The following is a 20,401-nucleotide window of genomic DNA, read 5'->3' as shown; positions in this document are numbered from 1 at the left end:
CGGGGTGGGATGGGGACGGGATGGGGACGGGATGGGGACGGGATGGGGACGGGATGGGGATGGGATGGGGATGGGATGGGATGGGGATGGGATGGGGATGGGATGGGATGGGGATGGGATGGGGATGGGATGGGGATGGGATGGGGATGGGATGGGGATGGATCGGGGTGGCATGGGGATGGGATCGGGATGGGATGGGATGAGGATGGGGATGGGATCGGGATGGATAGGGATGGGATCGGGACGGGATCGGGATGGCAGAGCCGGAACAGCGCGGGGGCTGCGGGATGGGATCGGGGTGGGATCGGGCTGGGATCGGGGTGGGATGGGGATGGGATCGGGATGGGATCGGGATGGATCGGGATAGATCGGGGTGGCAGAGCCGGAACAGCGCAGGGGCTCCGGGATGGATCGGGATGGGATCGGGCTGGGATCGGGATTGGATCGGGATGGGATCGGGCTGGGATCGGGATGGATCGGGGTGGGATGGGGATGGGATCGGGATGGGATGGGATGAGGATGGGGATGGGATCGGGCTGGGATCGGGATTGGATCGGGATGGGATGGGATGAGGATGGGGATGGGATCGGGCTGGGATCGGGATTGGATCGGGATGGGATCGGGATGGGATCGGGATGGGATCGGGGTGGATCGGGATGGATGGGGATGGGATCGGGATGGCATCGGGATGGCAGAGCCCGCACAGCGCGGGTACTCCGGGCTGGGATCGGGGCGGATCGGGCCGGGCTCCCCGCAGCTCTCGGGGCTCTCCGGGCCGGGATTTGTTCGGGCTCCCCGCCGCTCTCCGGGCCAGCCCAGCCTGGCAAACCCCGCTGGGCAGCGCCGCGGGCTCGCCGTGTGACCGCACCAAGAGAGAGAGCACAGCCGGACAGCCGAGAGCAGGGGATGGGAAATGGGGACGGGGATGGGGAAATGGGCATGGGAAAATGGGGATGGGGAAATGGGGATGGGGAAATGGGGGTGGGGATGGGGAAATGGGCGTGGGAATGGGCATGGGAAATGGGCATGGGTCCTCAGGCGGGCCAGGGTCCCCGGCAGGTGGAGAACAGGCAATGTGGGGAAACGGGAAGGGGGTGGGGAAATGGGGACGGGGATGGTCCCCGGGCGGGCCGGGTTCCCGGCAGGTGGAGCCGCAGGTTCGGCAGCGCCGAGCGGGTCCGGCCCTCGCAGCTCCTGCAGGGCACGGCCAGGCCGGGCACAGACCCTGCCCTGGCACAGGCACTGCCCTGGCACAGGCACTGCCCTGGCACAGACACTGCCCTGGCACAGACACTGCCCGGGCACAGACACTGCCCTGGCACAGACACTGCCCTGGCACAGGCACTGCCCGGGCACAGGCACTGCCCTGGCACAGACACTGCCCATGGCACAGACACTGCCCATGGCACAGACACTGCCCTGGCACAGACACTGCCCTGGCACAGACCCTGCCCTGGCACAGACACTGCCATGGCACAGACACTGCCCATGGCACAGACACTGCCATGGCACAGGCACTGCCCGGGCACAGACACTGCCCATGGCACAGACACTGCCCTGGCACAGGCACTGCCCTGGCACAGACACTGCCCGGGCACAGACCCTGCCCTGGCACAGACACTGCCCGGGCACAGACACTGCCCATGGCACAGACACTGCCCTGGCACAGACACTGCCCTGGCACAGGCACTGCCATGGCACAGACACTGCCCATGGCACAGACACTGCCCGGGCACAGACACTGCCATGGCACAGACACTGCCCGGGCACAGACCCTGCCCTGGCACAGACACTGCCATGGCACAGACACTGCCCTGGCACAGACACTGCCCTGGCACAGACACTGCCATGGCACAGACACTGCCATGGCACAGACACTGCCCGGGCACAGACCCTGCCCTGGCACAGGCACTGCCCGGGCACAGACCCTGCCCTGGCACAGACACTGCCCTGGCACAGACACTGCCCGGGCACAGACCCTGCCCTGGCACAGACACTGCCCTGGCACAGACACTGCCCGGGCACAGACACTGCCCATGGCACAGACACTGCCCTGGCACAGGCACTGCCCATGGCACAGACACTGCCCGGGCACAGACACTGCCATGGCACAGACACTGCCCTGGCACAGACACTGCCATGGCACAGACACTGCCCGGGCACAGACACTGCCCTGGCACAGGCACTGCCCATGGCACAGACACTGCCCTGGCACAGACACTGCCATGGCACAGACACTGCCCGGGCACAGACCCTGCCCTGGCACAGGCACTGCCCGGGCACAGGCACTGCCCTGGCACAGACACTGCCCTGGCACAGACCCTGCCCGGGCACAGACACTGCCCATGGCACAGACACTGCCCTGGCACAGACACTGCCATGGCACAGACACTGCCCTGGCACAGACACTGCCCATGGCACAGACACTGCCATGGCACAGACACTGCCCATGGCACAGACACTGCCCTGGCACAGGCACTGCCCTGGCACAGACACTGCCCTGGCACAGACACTGCCCGGGCACAGGCACTGCCCTGGCACAGACACTGCCCTGGCACAGACCCTGCCCATGGCACAGACACTGCCCTGGCACAGGCACTGCCCGGGCACAGACACTGCCCATGGCACAGACACTGCCCTGGCACAGGCACTGCCCATGGCACAGACCCTGCCCTGGCACAGACACTGCCATGGCACAGACACTGCCCTGGCACAGACACTGCCCTGGCACAGACACTGCCCGGGCACAGACCCTGCCCTGGCACAGACACTGCCCTGGCACAGACACTGCCCATGGCACAGACACTGCCCTGGCACAGACACTGCCCGGGCACAGACACTGCCCGGGCACAGACACTGCCCTGGCACAGACACTGCCCGGGCACCTCTGCCCACCCCTAGGCCGGGCTCATCGCCCTCATCCCGGATCCAAGGCAGGATCCTGCTGCACTATATCAGCTTTTCTGCTTGGACTTGATCAAATCCCTTCAAAAAATCAGTGTACATCACCCACAGCAGCTCTGCCCCTACATCCCTACATACACTGATGGACTGTTCTTTCAACAGGATGTCTTTTCCATTCATAAAACCTTTTCTTTCTTTCTTTCTTTCTTTCTTTCTTTCTTTCTTTCTTTCTTTCTTTCTTTCTTTCTTTCTTTCTTTCTTTCTTTCTTTCTTTCTTTTTCTTTCCTGACCCAATTTCAGCTGAACCGAGATGCAATTTATTTCGGCTGACTTGGTAATTATTGAAGCATTCCATTTTAATCTGGGTGATGGTTAATTAAATCTGCCATAAAATCGTTTGTGGCTTTAGTCTTTGTAGAAAAACCTCACCAATATGTAATAGATATGGAGGAATAAATAGGAGCAGCATAGAATGCATTGTTATTTTCTGTCACAGGGAAGCCTATACATCAACATGGCCTGATGGTGCCACGATGACAGACTCATTTCTCCAATGAACCATTTTCTTCTTATATGGCAAAAAAGCACTGCATCTGTATGACATCACCTAGAAAAATCCTCCTTCCTGAAAAATACTATATTCTTTTTTGTTGCCTAGCTACGTGCTGCTGTTACCTTAGAAGGCTGTAGATTCATCTGAGTGATCCTGGTGGAGCTGGTGTGCTTGAACACAGGAGTGAGTGATGCAAATTTATAACCCTTGTAAAGATATGAAGGAAAGGGCTGAGTGTGAAAGAAAGGCTTTGCAGCAGAGCAATTTTCTGTGCATGTCATATTTTTTTTTTATGACAGGAATTGTTGAATAAAGAGCATTTCATGCCACGGCTGGGGGTGCACGAGCAGGCAGAGCCTGACTGACACGCACTCGGTGTTTTTAACGTGAGAGTCTGATGCCAAGGCAACATTTGCCTGATTCATGGTAATTACTGCTGTGAGTAAGGGTAGAGGAGGGAGAAGAATGTTGGGGCCTGATCCTGATCTCATCTCCAAAACTGTGACAGGGAAAAATGCCATGAAAAGCAAGCAGTGTGCTGAATTCCATTGGAACCACAGAATGGGACGATCACTGAGTCTTTCCCTGAATATGAGAAGCTTGGATGACTTGGGAAATGAGGTGGGCCTAAAGCCCAAAGGTTTACACTGTCATGTGCCTGTCAAAAAAACCCTGACTGGAAACCCGAGGCTGGGAGCTGAGCAATCCCTCCCTGCACTTTCCCAGGGCATTGGCAGACTCCAGTGTGCTGCCATTCCCTAATTGTGGGGATTTGCCTCTGGGAATATGGACAGGGAAATAAATAGAAATAAATATTTCCTACCTGCTTCACTGGAGCTGGTTTGGGTGCAGGATGTCATTGATGCCCATCAGGATTTTGCAGTTTTGTCTCTAGGACTGACAGATTTCTAGCACTGGATTTGGATTCAGATTTATCTAGTTAGGGCTGGCTTTCAAATTAAGATCTGCAGTTGCTTTCACACTGTAACATTTTTCAAGTCTACTCCCTATATATTTATATACATATACAAATATATAAAAATATATATAAATATATATATATACTGCCCTTTATGTAAGAAACACACTTCATACCATTCTCTTACCCCAGTCTAGCTCATGCTTGCTCTCATTGTATTTAATCAAGAGCCTAAACACTGACCATTTTACATTTTTTTGAGACAGTGGTGGATAATGAAGCATATTGTGATTATAATAATTACATGATTTCTCGAGAATATAATCAGAAATAAATTTGACAATTAAAAAAAAAAAAAAGAGAGAGAGAATTCTTTTCATTCTAGTACAACTCTACAATTAGAACTGTGGAGGTTTTTACCAAAATGTCTTGTGCAGCAGCAGAGGCAAAGCAGGAAATGTGACATCCAAAAGAAGCAGAGATTCCTTTTACTGCTATGATGCAAATGTGGAATTTGCCAAACTCAGCACATTCCAACTGGACGAATTCCAGGAGTTTTTCCTGGAAGAAATGATAATATCTCTCACATCCAAATTCCCACACACTTTGCACGGGTGATTCCACCCACCACAGGAAAAGACACCACAAATTCTGCTCTGGCTTATAAAGAAGCACAAAGCTTTTCCAATCCAAATGCCTAAGTCTCCCCTGTGACTGTGAGGTTTTGTCCGTGTTTCAAGCTTTATTTTGGGGTTTCCCCTCAAGGGGGACAAGACCAAGCTTTGTCGCCCAAAGCAGGGGCAGCTCTGTTTGCTTCTGTCCCCCCAGGTCCCCAGCAGGAGCTCACACCACCTGCAGGGGTTCTCAGCCTTTGCAATGCGCATTTGGACACAGGACTGAAGGCATTTGTGTAAAAAAAGATACATTGAACATTCCTTGTCCCCTTTTGTTATCTGGTACACAGAAGAGGGCAGCACAGCTGAAGTTTCACTCTGGATCGCCACAAACACTCTCAGCTGTGCTCCTGCCCTGTGTCCTTTCTCAGCATCCTCGTGGCTCTGAGTGCTGGAAATCTCTTGGGTGCTCCCTCTGAACATCACCAAGGGTTTGCAGCCCAGGGAGACTTTTCCTCCTCCACCTGTCACTTTCATGGGAATTCCTGCATTATGACAACTCTGTCCAGATTTTCAGAGCGGCTAACAGGCAACTTTTGAAGAGTCTGTCCTGCAGGTGTATGGAGAAATGAGTTATTGGGTTAGCAAGGGTGACTTTAGGCTGATTTTACCCAATTTCCTACCAATTAAATGCTTAGCTCCTCAATAAAATAGAAGTAGGTCTGTAAAAATGTTACTCGGTGCTCAGCTGAGGAATTCTTGGGATTAACAAAGAAAGCAGAAATTCTCATTATCTACAATGAGAGTCCATGGGAACATGTAGTTTGAATAATCCACGTTTCTAATCTGTATTTTCTGTCCAAAGAGATGTCTTAGTTAAGATAGGGAAGGACAGGTAGGGATTCATGTTTAGACATGGAGTGAGGAACCCCAGGTTCCTAAGCCACAAGAGAAAACTACTGCAGAAAGGTGTAAAACCACTGTAGGTGTGAAGGAGGCATGAAGGAAATCTTATTTTCTGCTTCACCATACACTAAATTAGAGTGCTACAGGGTATTGAAAATCCATGTGTTAAAAAATAATTAGGAAAAAATGCAGAAAACTCCTCCATCAAGAGCCTCTGGTGGTTGTGTGTGTGGAGCTTTAATTGTGTTTACCATGTCCTTATTGTCCATTCTTCTTTAGATATCTGCCACAGACAGCTGCTGGAAAGTGGCTGTAAGCTGAGTCTGACCCAGGATGGCTCCTGTAATTTGTTATTGTAAATAGACCCATTCCTCTTGCCAGGAGCTATTGCTGGCACACAGTAAATCTTCCCTTCTCAGTTTGCTCCCTTAGCACTACGCAATTCCTGTAAGACAGACAGACAGACAGACAGACATTTACTTTGCCCCCTCCCTAAACCAACTGTCTGTAAATTCAGAAACCTTTTCATGGTCTCTGAATTCCAGATATTTCTCGTGAAGGGGCTCTGACATCCCCCCCCCCCCCCCAAGGAGAATACATGTTGCAGGAATTGTAAGAGGATATTTACAGTCACAGGGGATGATGCATGCCACACACATTGGCTATGACAGGGTCAGCGTGAAGAAGAGGAATTGGGGGTGATTAAAGAAAGCAGTTATGGAAATGTCTTAGGTCATGCTCTGCTTTTACTCTGCATTGAAATGCAATAGGGGCAGGAGCTGAGCTCACCCAGTGGGTGCTGTGAGCCCGGGGGATCCCAGCTCTGCCTCCCCCAGCTGGAGCTGAGAGGGAAACCCAGGGCTGAAAAACTGAAATAAAGTGGGGCTTTGCGTTAAACTGACACAGAACGCTTTCCCAAGCATACCCCAAGGTGTATCAGGGTTTACTGACAGCCTGTGGGAAGGGAGAGGAGGAACTCCGTGGGCACAGTGAAACTGGAGCTGCCCCTTGCGCGAGCGCTTTTTCCGCAGCCGTGATTCACCTGGGCACCAGCTCACCAGGGCTGGAAGCTCTGTGGCTTACTCAGAGCCGTGAGAAATTCCGAGCACCTGAAAGATGAACCACATTTCCAGTTACTCTTGACCCAAGTTATTTTTTGCACCCCTTTGCAAGATTTTAAGAAGGACAGGTCATTGCCTTACATCATGAGCCATGGACTTAAAGCGTGCCTGTTTTGTCATTCTCTACCTGAAAATGCAAAAAACTTCTCCATTCTTTTGCAGTGATCTTTGGAATTTCTGGTCTGGGGCTGAGAGGAAACACAGCAGCCACCAAAGGCTTATTATTTGTGTAGCTATAACAATGGATTTAGTTGGGTTTCTGCCTGCATTTCCCCCTTGGCACTCTGTGTGGTCTTTCTAAGCTGTATCGATTTCTCTTGACTCCAAAGCTCATATTTCTCACATTATTGTTTCAGCCCCAATTCATGGCTACCACTACTCAATCCAAAATATTACCTGCCATTAAATCCAAGGGTAATTCTGAGGGAAAGCTTGGCCCTGGCTGAAGGGCTGTGCTGCCTTCCCTCAGCACATCCCAAGGCAGGGACAGCGTGGATGGGACATTTGTCACCTCCCCACGGAGCAGCTTGTGCAGGGCTGAGAGCTCCACCTCTGCTGGTGATGGCACAGTTCAGAGCCTCTGCTTTTACCCCATACATTAACTGCCAGACAATGGATGGAATATAAATAGGCCTCATGTGAAAAGGTCTAATACAAACCCAGCCAGTTAGCCCAGGGCTGTTCAGCTCACACTAATCTCTGATTTTAAGGGTGGTGGTGAGGAAAACTTGATACCCTGTTTGCACTATATCCTGCTTTTTGTAGGATAAGGAAAAAAAGGTGGTTTTTCATTTCCCTGTATCCCTATCTCTCTTGCTTAGGCTAAAACCCCAATATATTTCATGCTGCTGCCTCTGTCTCTCCTCCCAGTGGCCTGAGTTTGTCAGTTCTGTAATAAAAATAATAATAAATGTGCTATTTCTTTTTCAGTCCAGGTATTTGGGAGGCAGCCAGGCTCACACTTCTGCAGGAGTAATGCTTCATGTAAATTGGCAAGAACAGACCCTTGTGGGTATCTCTACCATTTGTATAGAAATAACTTCACCCACACGATGGCTGATTAATTAGACTTGAGCAGGGCAGATGAGTTGAAAGGTAAGGAGGAGAGAAACCCCCAACTTCAGTGTAGAGCCACACTGAGAGCAATGCTGAGCCCCAAACCTCACTGCTGCTGATCCAGCCTTTGGACTGCTCAAAATATTCCTGTTGCTCCCAATCAGTTGTGAAAGACTTTTGATGTAAGGCAGCAGCAACCCCAAAAGTAATAATATTAATTTGATGTAAAAATAGAAATGCTGTTTATAATATGGCATTTGACCTTGAACAAACACTGATGAGGAAGAATCACACAAAGTTCATGCAACCCCCAAATTTTTCTCTTTTAACCTGAAAATTCAAAGGGGACAGCGTTATGTGTTAGGTTTTTACATGCTTGGTTTAGTTAAGTTTAATTTAGTTTAACTTAGTTTATCACTGCACCCCCTGCAAAGTCTGTGCTTGTCATTTAGACCATGAAATTCCCCCTGCACCTAATACAAAATAAAGGAACTTTGGCTTTGTTACCCCAGGAAGACATGCCTGGAAAAAAAGGATCAAACTGCATGTTTTACATTTTCCAGATGATGAAACGTACTTTTGCACTAGAAATGAACACTGGCACTTCTCAAAAGCTTGAGGAGTAGTGAGAGGGAAAAGAAACAGATAAATAATACAACAGGAAAGAGATAACAGAAAAAAAGAAACTGGGTGTACTACAACAGTGAGATGCAAAACAAGGCACCTTAAGTGGAAAGTCTACGAAATGAGGAAAATTAAAATAATGCAGATGAAATGAAACTGAAAAAAAAAAGTAATCCATTTTTTAGAGAAAAGTACAAAATAGAAGAATAGGAAATAAAGGTAGAAAAAGCAAGGCATGAAAATCTCTTTTAAATAGAAATAAATTCCAGTTCATGTATCTGTTAGAATCATGGTCAGGCAGAAGTGGAAATGGAGGGCAGGTGAGAAGGAGATGATCCAAAAGTCCTTCAAAGAAACTGGAAAATCACCATTTGAAGCCTGTGGGCTCATATGCACCCCACTGAAATTAGGGGGGGTGCCACAGTAAGGTGTACATGGAAATACAATAATTATAATAATTACCAGCAAATAGGGAAAATACAGTAATAATTACCAGTAACTACATGCTATGTGAAGAGATATGTTCTGTTTCTCAAGTGATTAGCCTGAATTATCAGGTAATTCCTTCCAGCTTCACAGAATAGCTGGACCCACAGAGATCAGAGGAGGTGCCCCAGCTGGTGCCCCTGTGATGCCCCAGAGGGAGCAGGAGCAGCCTTGGCACCGTGCTGCTCATCCCTCCAGGAACAAGCACAGCCCCAGCCCATCTCACTTTCCAGTAAAGGACACTGCAAGAACCCAGTGCCAGGTCCTGGGCAGGATCCTGTGACCATGGCGCTGTTCTATAACCTTTAATTCATTACTTGTACCTGGGTGCTGGCAAAATACCCCAGTGTTTGCCATGGAATCCTGAATTTTCTGTAGGATTTCTACTGGGTCTAACTTTATTTTCAGTCCCTTTTCCTGCTGAAACACAGTCCTCTCAAGGTTTTATTCATCACTTTGGCATATGCCTTTCCTGACAGTTTTCCTGCAAATGGTCTATCTCACATTTACATCATCAAAATACTCATAATTCTCATCAGCAGAAAGCTTGATTACTTTTACAGGATTACAGGAGATTACCTTTTCAGCCTATAAAGCAAAATACAGCTTCTTTGAGTTGTGCCAATGAAATCCCCATTTTTTTGTGTGTTTCCAGGCCAATAGTGCTCTGTGTGGCACAGAAGTGGCACTGTCTCTTTGGTTCTGTTGCTTCTCAGATTTCTCTTCACACAGAAAACAATTAAAAACACCCCCACCTCATATGCCAACTTCTAAAGTGCTGACACACAGCAAAGGTATCCAACAAAGTCTGGTGCAAAAGACATGAAAAGTCCCTGAGAATAGTTTCAGGTGATAATGTTAGACAGAAAACCCCCAAATTTTAAGGAAGCCATCTGAAGACCAGCCATATCTAGAAGTGCATTTACATAATTAATTGTCTGATTAATGATCAAGGTGGCTTGGCAGATTCCAGTTTGTCCCACTGAAGTATCCACAGTGTAGTTCCAGTACTACCCATAATTTATTTAACATATGGTTCCAAATGCCAGCCAGGGGTTTCTAACCCAGCTCAGTCAGCTGAGGCACGCACGTTTTGCCACCACACTCTGTCTGTTTGAGCTGACAAGGCTGTTTTGGTTGCTGTTTTGTGAGACAGGCAGGGACAACTTGCTGCAAGCCCTTGATGATCTTTAACTACCCCGTTAACACTCCCGACTGCAGTTCATCAGCGTGAAGCGGCCAAAACCACCCCAAAAGTGTGGACTGGAGAATTATAACTGGCTCCTGAAAATAACGGGATATTCACCCACTTAGCCCAAACCCACAGAGTTTTCTTTCCCTTACTTTATTCCCTACATCCCTGACTTGGTTTCCATCACCTCCCTGCCTCTTGCCTTCTTTAACCTTGTTTCTGCCGCTGGTTTGGAGCCCTGAAGCTGACACGGGTTTGATGGCAGCCGTGGCCGTCCGCAGGCACCGGGATTTTCCCGCTCTGCTGTAATCTTTCGGGAGCAGAGGCCGGGGCTATTTTGGCCGCACAATGTCTGACACGTCTCGGTTGCTAGGTAAACATCAGGCTGTATACACGGCGCCGGGTGAGCCGCGCAGGGACGGGCACAGTTATCTGCTGAGTCCTTTCTTCGCCCGGTCACATGCGCATGACTGTGCCGCTCATGAGATAAGACTTTCTCTGTCCCGCTTTGCTGCTCAGGTGAAAGCGAGAGGAGAATTTGACCTTTATGGCCTCTCGGACCGCTCACCCCGCACGTGTGTGCGTGTGAGCCCCGCACGGGCAGCGCTCCGAGCGCCGGGGAGAGCCGGCGCAGGGATGCCAAGGGTGCAATGGGTATTTCCATTAACACTGCCGGAGCATCCCCCGCTCCCAGCCGTGACACAGCCGAGGGAGGCTCCCCGTGCGCTCCGTGCGCTCTCACACCCGCTGGGAGGGGAAACGAGGGACACACACAGCAAATGCTGCGGGCATTGCACCGGGGCAGCGAAAACAAGGGACACGCACAGCAAATGCTGCGGGCATTGTGCCGGGGCAGAGGAAACAAGGGACACGCACAGCAAATGCTGCGGGCATTGTGCCGGGGCAGAGGAAACAAGGGACACACACAGCAAATGCTGCGGGCATTGTGCCGGGGCAGAGGAAACAAGGGACACACACAGCAAATGCTGCGGGCATTGCACCGGGGCAGCGGAAACAAGGCACACACAGAGCAAATGCTGCGGGCACGCCCCCGGGGCAGCGGGAGGGGAGCACCGGCCGGCAGGATAGGGCAGGGCAGGGCCGAGCCCGGCAGCCCCAGGCTTTGCCCAGCCGCGCTCCGGGCCCGGCTCTCGCCTCCCCCCCGCTCGCTGCCGGCCGAGCCGCGCCGACGGGCGGGACCCCCGCGCTGACAGCGCGGCGGAGCCGATCGTGCCTCCCCCCACCCCCGGGGGGCTCCCGCCTCCTCGTGGGCTCCCCGCGCCGCCGCCGCCCCCGCACAGCGCGGCGGAGCCCGCGGGGGCGGCGGCGCTGCCGAGGATGCGCTGGCGGAGCGCCCGGCGAGCGTCACGGCGGGGAGGGCCCCGCGCCTCCGCCGGCACATAAAGAGCGGAGCGGGGAGCGGTGGCGGCAGCAGAGCTCGGGGAGCTCCCGCGGCAGCCACCGGGGAATCCCTCTCCGATCCCTCACCGCACTCTCACCGCGCCCTCGCTCCGCGCAGCGCCCCGAGGTAAGCGCGGCTGCGGGGCCGGGGCTGTCCGGAGCTGGGGTTGTGCGCGACAAGGGCTGTCCGGAGCTGAGGCTGTGCGGAGCCGGGGCTGTCCAGGACACGGGCTGTGCAGGACAGGGTCCGGAGCTGTCCGGAGCTCTGTGGGGTTCTGGGCTGTGCGGGACAGGGGTTGTGCGCGACAAGGGTTGTCCGGATCTGGGGCTGTGCGGAGCCGGGGCTCTGCGGGGTTCTGGGCTCTGCGGAGCCGTGGCTGTGCAGAGCTGGGGCTGTGTGGGACAGGGTCCGGAGCTGTGCGGATCTGGGGCTGTGCGGGGTTCTGGGCTGTGCGGCACCGGGCTGTGCGGGGCAGCGGGCGCTGACAGCCGTGCCCTGCCCGCAGCCCCATGACCCTGAACCGCGGCGACAAGCGGCGCGGCAGCACGCCGTTCGCGGCGCAGCAGCACCTGCACCGCCGCAGCATGCCCGTGGACGAGCGCGACCTGCGGCCGCTGCCGCCCGAGGAGCTGTCGGGCTTGGCGCGCTGCACCTCGTACAGCCCCGGCGGGCAGCACCGCCAGAGCTGGGCCTCCGACTCCTCCGACTCCGTCATCTCCTCGGGCAGCGACTCCGACGGCAGCCTCTACAAGGTGATCCTGCTGGGCGAGCACGGCGTGGGCAAGACCAGCCTGGCGCGCATCTTCGGCGGCGTGGAGGACTGCGCGGACGCCGAGGAGGCCGGTGAGGGCACGGCGGGCTCGGGGCTGCCGGGGAACCCCGGCTCGGAGCCTCCCCTAAGGACACCGGCAGGCACGGAGGAGGAGAACTTCTTCTGCTGAACTCTTTTTATTTGATTTTCCATAGGAAATACATACGACAGGTCAATTATAGTTGATGGAGAAGAAGCGTCTCTCGTGGTGTTCGATATATGGGAGCAGGTACTTACAGCTCTTTCCTCGTGCTTTTGCTTCATGGCTTGGTCTGTAGTTCTCTTAAGGAAAAAAAAAAATAGAAATGGAACAACTATGCCTATTTGTTCAATCAGATAAGTGACATTAAAAAATTAGAATTCATACTGCCTTTTGTTCTCTCTGCAATTAATTTCTTGTAGCTAGGCAGGCAGTTTAAAACCCTGAACAGAGCCGAGTGAGACTCTCTTAATGCTTTGAATAATCGGTATCTTGCATGAGCAGCCCAGGGAATTACTGTAAAATTAGAGATTGTCAATCTGATAAATGCAGACCCGATATTTTTTCTGGAAGCAAGAGAAATTTATTTTGTTTTGTATTGTAAATAACAAAATGTTTGAAATTTTGGGGATATTGGCTTTCTTTTACTGACTTTTAATAATAAGGCTAAGAAAAGAATCTTTAAGGTGCTTACAGTAATAAATGATCACTCAGTGTTGAGTAGATTTTTCAGCAGAATAAATCCATTTCTTGTCTGTTGTTTCAGGATGACAGCCAATGGCTCCAGAACCACTGCATGAAAATGGGAGATGCCTATATTATTGTCTACTCAGTGACAGACAAAGTTAGTTTTGAGAAGGCTTCTGAGCTAAGAATCCAGCTGAGAAGAGCAAGGCAGACAGAAGATATTCCTATAATCCTTGTGGGAAATAAAAGTGACCTGGTCAGGTCCCGGGAGGTCTCAGTTGATGGTAAGAGACACTGAATTTTCCAAGTGCTGTCTAAAGCAGTAGCAAAGGCTGTGCAGGATCGTGGCCAGTAGGAATGCCTGGGTTTGATGTAGGAAAAGGTGTGATTTGAGCATCACTGGGGAAGTGGAGCCAGCTGGCTGTGCTGCAGGGCTTGGTACCACAGAAAACACTGGGGATGGGTGTGGGGGGAGATGTGTGGCTGTGCAGAGCTGCAGTGGGAGAGGAAAATGCATCAGAGCTGCAGCTTCAGCACAGGACTACTGAAGGCAGGCTTTAACTGTATGGTGTGTGTGCAGCAGCATTGCCAGGCTCGGGCTGTGACAGCCTGTGAGCTGTGACAGCCTGAGCTGTGACAGCCTGTGAGCTGTGCTCTTCGGGGGACACAGTGCCATGTCACAGAGCCAGGCAGCCTCAGGACAGGAATCCCTTGCAGCCTGTGCAGCCCTTTCTGCTGCAGGGGACTCCAGCACATCTGAGCTGGGCTGCTGGGACCAGGCTCACACAAGCCAAAAATCTTTTTGTGTTCTTCAGCTGTGGTCAGTGAGAATAGAATCCTCTCAGGCAGCTCCAGCTGGCATTTGGGTACCTGGGGCACAGGAACCAATGCCAACACCACAGCCTTGATTCTGCTTATTTAAACATTTTCTGAGGCTTTTCCTTTGGCTGGGTTTAGTTTTGTTTTGGGGTGAGTTTTCTTGTTTTCCACTGGAAAGAATACTCTGAAATATTGGTGCCTTGATGATGAGCCATCTCTCCCTATCTGGTTTGCCCAGCTCCCAGTGTTTAAATTCCTGCCCAGGGAATTGACTGGAGTTCATCAGGAGATTACTTTTTCAGGCTGGGGCAGGGCATGGTTGACCTGTCCTAGTTCTGACATCTGTACTTCCCTCAGTTTACAACTCTGCCATTATTTACCACAGCTGACTGTGGAAATTTGTGCTGAAGCAATGCTCCAGGGTTAAGTGCTTATGTCCAGAACACTGAATATCTTTTATTTCAAATTCAGCCCTGGTCAGATTCAGTGGGGCACAACTTTGTGACCTCCACTGATGTGTTCAATGACTTGACCTTGTGGCCTGTATCATCTCCACTTCTGTTGGTGTGGAGAACTCACTTGTTGCAGCAAGGCAGAGGTGCAGAATTGCTCAAGAGCTTCCAGAATAAGCCCCATTTCTTTCTGTACTGTAGGGGGTCTTTGCCCAAAGTCAGTTTAATACAAAAGCAGGAGACTCACACTGCTCCACATCAAACCACAAGCACACTTCCCAGGGCCTCTCCTAAATCAGCTTTAGCTCTTACACAGGCACAGTCTGCCTGGAGGACTATTGCTGCCATGTTTTCAGATCCATTGATCAGATGAGATTTTTGACCACAGCACAACAAAACCAAGGACAGTGAGGTGGCAAAACCATGAAGAGCAAATTTGGGTTTTCTTATTTTGCAGTAAAGCTCTTTCATGGCATTGAAGGCACTTTGCTTACTTAGACCCAATTCCTGTTCTGTCCTGCTGACAGTGTGTATGAAAACCTCTCCACTGACCTCCCTGTCTGTCTGTGCAGAGGGCCGGGCCTGTGCCGTGGTGTTTGACTGCAAGTTCATCGAGACGTCGGCTGCTCTGCACCACAACGTGAAGGACCTGTTTGAGGGCATCGTGCGGCAGATCCGGCTGCGCAAGGACAGCAAGGAGGACAACGCGCGCAGGATGGCCAACGCCAAGAGGAGGGAGAGCATCAGCAAGAAGGCCAAGCGCTTCCTCGGCAGGATTGTGGCCAAGAACAACAAGAAGATGGCTTTCAAAGCAAAATCCAAGTCTTGCCACGACTTGTCCGTGCTATAGGAGCCCTCAGGGAGGGATGGACGAGCCCCTGATCCCCTGAGGATCCCCTGGGCACAGCGGCTGTGGCTGCTCCAGAGACTCTCGTTAATGCCTTAAGGTGCTCAAGCAAGGCTGGAAGTTACACCACAGTGCTTCATTGATAAATGGGTTAAGTTTCAGTGTGTGCAAGTAAATGAACTAACTTGAAATACGAGGCTTGACATGCCCACTGTGTACATATGTTCTATATCTTCTTGTCTTGTGGATACCAGAGATGCAAAGATAAGAAAGGATAATATCACCATAGACTTGTCTCGTTTGCAGAGCAAAACTTCAACTTGTACGCAGGCTCGTACACTCTTTTTAGTACAAAGCAAGCAATGATAAATCTTTTTAAACTTAAATGTGGGGAGGGTGGAGTAGAACCACAGTAGAATGGGAGAAAACAAATTATATATATATTTAAATACAGAACAGATATCATTTTATTAAGTTAATTTGCACTTCCATTAACTGTTATTCAATTAATTGGTTACTTGTTTACATGCAGATTTTATAATAAAATATTATTTCCTGTTATAATAAACCGTGTTTTTCTCATAGTGTGGCTAAAGAATGAGAGAACAGCATTTTTATATTGACCTTTTTCCACTGTACCAAATGTTATACACAGACTGAAGATTTACATGTGATAGAGTTCTGGAACAAGATTAATTGGGAAAATCCTCTGTCCTTTTCTTTATTAAAGGGTTTATTTAAGAAGTAAACCCTGCTTTTGTGAACACTCTACTTCAACAGCTCTTCTTGGGAAGGGAGCCCTGACCCTTCATATTATTGTTCATCCTCAACCTGGTTCTCATCAGCTCTAGCAGGAGCAGGGCTTTATATGCTGCCTTTAGTGAGATTGATGTGCTGTGTTTATATTGATAAATTGAGCCATGGAATGTTTGAAGTCCTCTCCTGCCTTGAAGGTCTTGTGTTACAGCCAATAAGCAAATACAGGAGGTTTTTTTTTCCTTTTTGGCAGCAGTATAATTGTCCAATCTACTCCCACTCCTGTAGATGTGGTTCCAAGTAGCTTCAAGAAGTCCAAAGCAGGCTGGCAAGGGTGTTTGAAGGAGCTGTGGGATTCAGTTGTGTACAATGGCCTTCAGTGCTGCTTTTGTGGCAATTTAGTGTGTTATAATCCCTGTTTTTCCATTATTTCTCCCTATTTGCTATTAATGAAGTTAAAACCAAACATGATGCAGTGCAAGAACTGGGATTTATGGTATTTAATTTACGAATTCTGCTTCATAGGATACAATTTCTTAAAAATAATCCATAAACGCTGTTCTCAAAACCCATGAGGCACACGTTCCTCAGCCTCTTTGCCCAGTCCCTGCCTGAGTTCTGTCCATTGGAGATTGTTCCAGCTGCCTGGAGCCCAGCTTGTCCATGGCTTTAGGGAGGCTTAGCTTCTCCAAAGCTCTGGGAGGCTTCCTCAGGCCTCACAGCTTTCCTTGGCCTTCCAGAGCTGGGGCAAACATCTCTCCATGGAGTTATCCCAAGCCCAGGCACTCCTCAGGGAGCAGGGCAGGAATTCACAGGGGGAATGCAAGAATTAGCAAATTGGCACAGCTCCTGCTGTGCTGCTGGTGAGCCTGGCTGGTCTCATGCCCAGCTTAGCTTGTGCTGCTGCTGACAGGTCACATTTCTTGTCAGGTGCTGCCTTTGTGCTCTGGTCTAAAGTGAAGGATTCTGTCCTGCAGTCAAAGCTAACATTTGCCTGAGAAGACACTTTAATTGGATTTGGCTTTATTTTTCCACTAGCCTTGCTTCCTGGCAAGCTATTTTCTGTTACATATCTATCTTTATCTATTATATATCTATTATTATCCATTTTTGGGACATCTGACCACTGTCAGAGTATGGCACCAGGCATCTCTGTACATGGCAGCTTTTAATGTCAGCACCAAAGCAATGCTCTGATCCTGACAACTCTGCAGCCAGAGTGCCCACATCTGCACATCCCTGCTGAGGCCAAGGACAAAACTGTGTTGGCAAAGCCTCAGTCTTCTGGTTGCCCTTTGCTTTCACAGTGAGCAGGAAAGGACTGAGCTGCCTGATGGATCTGTGGGATGAAATTCTGTCCATAATAAATCCAGGAACGGGATGCACACCAGGAGTGTAAGATTGGGCATTTCACAAAGTGACAATGCTGTGTTGCATCACTGCAGCTGCAAAACCTCTTCAAGGCTGTGGTTACCAGCTGTGATTTCTGCACACTGACCTATAAATCCCATGGTTTTTACTGTTCATGAACTCAAAGGTCAGTTTAGGCCAATTCTTAAGCCTGAGGTATTTCTGAGGAGCTCTGGCACATTCCTAGTGGCTCATTTAAACTGTAGAAGAGAATTTGTATTTTGGACCTATGTCCTATAGGGCACTGTGAGACAATAAACTGTGAGCCACTCTAAAGAAACACGTGCTAGTCTAGAAAATTTTCTATCAGTTAGTATTGTACAATGAAATACTTATTCAAATCTTCATTGTTCTAGTTTTTTTTATTCATTCATATTTTTCATTTTTTTGTACAGGTATTGGCATAATTCGGCCATGGCTCTTGAGAAGGGGAAGGTTTGTTGTTATTGCAGCTCTGACAATAATCTGCTCCAGATCATATTCTATGCTGTAGAAGTATTATCATGAGTAGTATTTTGCAGAAATTTTGAAGCTCCTGGAAGATATTTTGCCCAGAAAAAAATTTGGATACAATTTAGTGGAATTTCCAAGCAGACTTTTTGGAAGTACAATATTCAGCACTAGATAAAAACCAGTAAAAGGCTGACAAATGTCTCTAAAAATCAAATTTCTTCAAAAGGTTATCTGTATCCTCAAACATTTGAAAGTCATCTATAAGTTTGTGTAATTTGAGATGTTTTACTGGTATGGTTTCTCAGATTCTTATCATTAAAGGCTGAATCTATTATGTGAAAAAGAGTGAGACCCAGACAGCAACATTTTCTCCAATTATTACCCAAACAGAACAGAATATAAGGGGTAATGTGTGAGTTTCTTTATTTTTTGCCAATGCACATCAGTTTTAATTTGGAGACACATTTCACACAGTCATTTAATCTTTACTGCTTTCCCTGCTGCTGCCAGCTGAAGTTCCTACTACTGCTAATTGTGGTGGTGGATTCTGTGCTGGCACAAATCCATCTGGAGCAGCCAGTTATTAACAACCCCAGTGCAAGGACATTGCCTTTTATATGTGACACACGTGTTAGGAAAACAAATCAAACCCTCTGTGCCTGCTGTGCTAAACTAGACTCTGCACAGTCTCCACCATATGAAAGATGTGGAAAATAGCATTCCTCCACCTGCCAGAACCACGAAGCAGAAAATCATGTCGCACAAATATAGACAAAATGTTATCTGCTGGGGAAGACTTGGCCAAAAATGAAGTTTTACTCAGAAGCATTTTCTCAAAATAGGAGTAGAAAAACCAGAGCATGATCTACATAGTAACATTGCATAACATCAGCATTCCTCACTGAGAAGGAAAATAGAGTGAGTTGACAGTGATTAAGAATGCAGTGCATGACAGAAAACTGGTGAGATGTAGTCTAAAAAAAGGGAGTTAATACTTACTCATATCATGCCGAAATTTACTTCGAGGCTCTTAATTTTATTGAAAGACAATACAGATTTAATTTCAAGTACATCACAGAGACCTGAATGAATCTGCAGTTGCAATCAAAGGTGGTGTCTGTGCATCCCAGGAGGTTCCTTTAACTCATTATTTACCACAAGACCCCTGGCATTGTAAGGGACACCTTGACTCCCTCTTTGCACAAGGGAACACTGAACACCAACACTACTGAAGATACCAATCTCTAAAAATTGAAATAGTGAATTACATCTGCTGTCCTTGTGCTCTGTGCCACAGATGTTGAACAGAGAAGTAAAAGAGGGAACAAATCCCAACTGAATGTCTGCAAATAACGTTTCTGTAGCCGCTGTTCAGAATTCAAGAGGGAACAATATTGTTTAACATAAAAATGTACTAAGGATTCCCGCACTAGAGGGTAGGAATCAGGTTAAAAAATTATTTCACCAACAAAATACTATCAGTTACATATCACAGAAATGTTCTGGCCACTGGTTAACATGGCAGTTGTTTGTCTTGAAGACTTTCCTCTCTCTTGCTGACTTCTCCCCCTCCCCTTTTTTCCTATTTATAAACGTGCTGCTGAATGAATCATTGGAAATCAGTTAGGAGCCTACAGATCTTTTTTTTTTTTTTATTTCTAATAACTCCCATATTTATCACAGGAAATTAAGAAAATATTAATTTGAATTACAATTTAGTGCTCAGAGACAGAAATAAATAGAGTATGTTTGAAAATATTAATTTTGCCACTCTCCTAAAAAAGCCTCACTGAGTTCTTACACCGGGTTGGAGAAAGGAAAGGGTTTGGACCACAAGTGCTCCTGCTCAGAACAGAACAGTAAGACCCAGGAGAATCTCCTCGGCTTGTTGCTGGCAGTAAGTCCCACTTCCATCAGCCTCACTTTATTAGCATAAATGATGATGGTGCTGTTAAGCTTGCTGCCCCACTAAAGGCTGAGACCCTTTCTTTGGGAATGACAGTTTTCAGTTCAGGAGATGCCTTGGCAGAGGGACAGTAATTTTCCTCATGTCTAAATTGGATTATCGTAATATTTTGTGCCTAACAAGGAGCTGCAGGTGGGAAATGCAGCCCTGCAAGAGGAGCTGGCAAAAGGAGCAGAGGACTCCTGTGTGGGGCTGGGCTCCCTCACTTTCCCCAGAAAGGTGGGAATGCCACTGCACCAATGGCAAAGGTGCCTCACATCATTGCCTGTCTCTTGGCTGGCTGCAAACCTTGTTGGACATGCCATGGGTGAATTTGGAGCGGAATCCTATCAGTTCTTCTATGACAGGCAAGGAAGCATCTTGGAAGTTAAGTTGTGAGTGGTTGGCCATGCTTAGGTAGAGATGTGCTGGGTTTTCACCTGCAATTTAGTCTTGACAAGGCT

General features: G+C 49.2%; 1 protein-coding gene across 1 annotated transcript; it reads left to right on the top strand.

Annotated features, from left to right (window-relative positions):
* The first annotated feature begins 11,762 nt into the window (after positions 1–11,762).
* On the top strand, positions 11,763–16,035 carry RRAD (RRAD, Ras related glycolysis inhibitor and calcium channel regulator). The gene is made up of 5 exons (XM_058813627.1): positions 11,763–11,903; positions 12,283–12,620; positions 12,744–12,817; positions 13,335–13,539; positions 15,099–16,035. The coding sequence occupies exons 2-5, from the start codon at positions 12,287–12,289 to the stop codon at positions 15,374–15,376; spliced, it is 891 nt and encodes a 296-aa protein (XP_058669610.1). The 5' UTR covers positions 11,763–11,903; positions 12,283–12,286; the 3' UTR covers positions 15,377–16,035.
* Positions 16,036–20,401: the final 4,366 nt, after the last annotated feature.

This window comes from Ammospiza caudacuta, chromosome 13, assembly GCF_027887145.1.
Source record: "Ammospiza caudacuta isolate bAmmCau1 chromosome 13, bAmmCau1.pri, whole genome shotgun sequence".
Lineage (NCBI taxonomy): Eukaryota > Metazoa > Chordata > Aves > Passeriformes > Passerellidae > Ammospiza > Ammospiza caudacuta.
Note: the sequence above shows the minus strand (reverse complement) of the source record. Positions and strands in the feature narration are given on the sequence as shown.

What these genes read in the sequence shown, in the direction of transcription:
- RRAD (XM_058813627.1), top strand. Translation starts at nt 12,287, where the DNA reads ATGACCCTGAACCGCGGCGACAAGCGGCGCGGCAGCACGCCGTTCGCG. An exon ending in TGTTCGATATATGGGAGCAG is followed by an intron (nt 12,818 to 13,334) that starts GTACTTACAGCT and finishes CTGTTGTTTCAG; the next exon opens with GATGACAGCCAATGGCTCCA. An exon ending in CCGGGAGGTCTCAGTTGATG is followed by an intron (nt 13,540 to 15,098) that starts GTAAGAGACACT and finishes CTGTCTGTGCAG; the next exon opens with AGGGCCGGGCCTGTGCCGTG.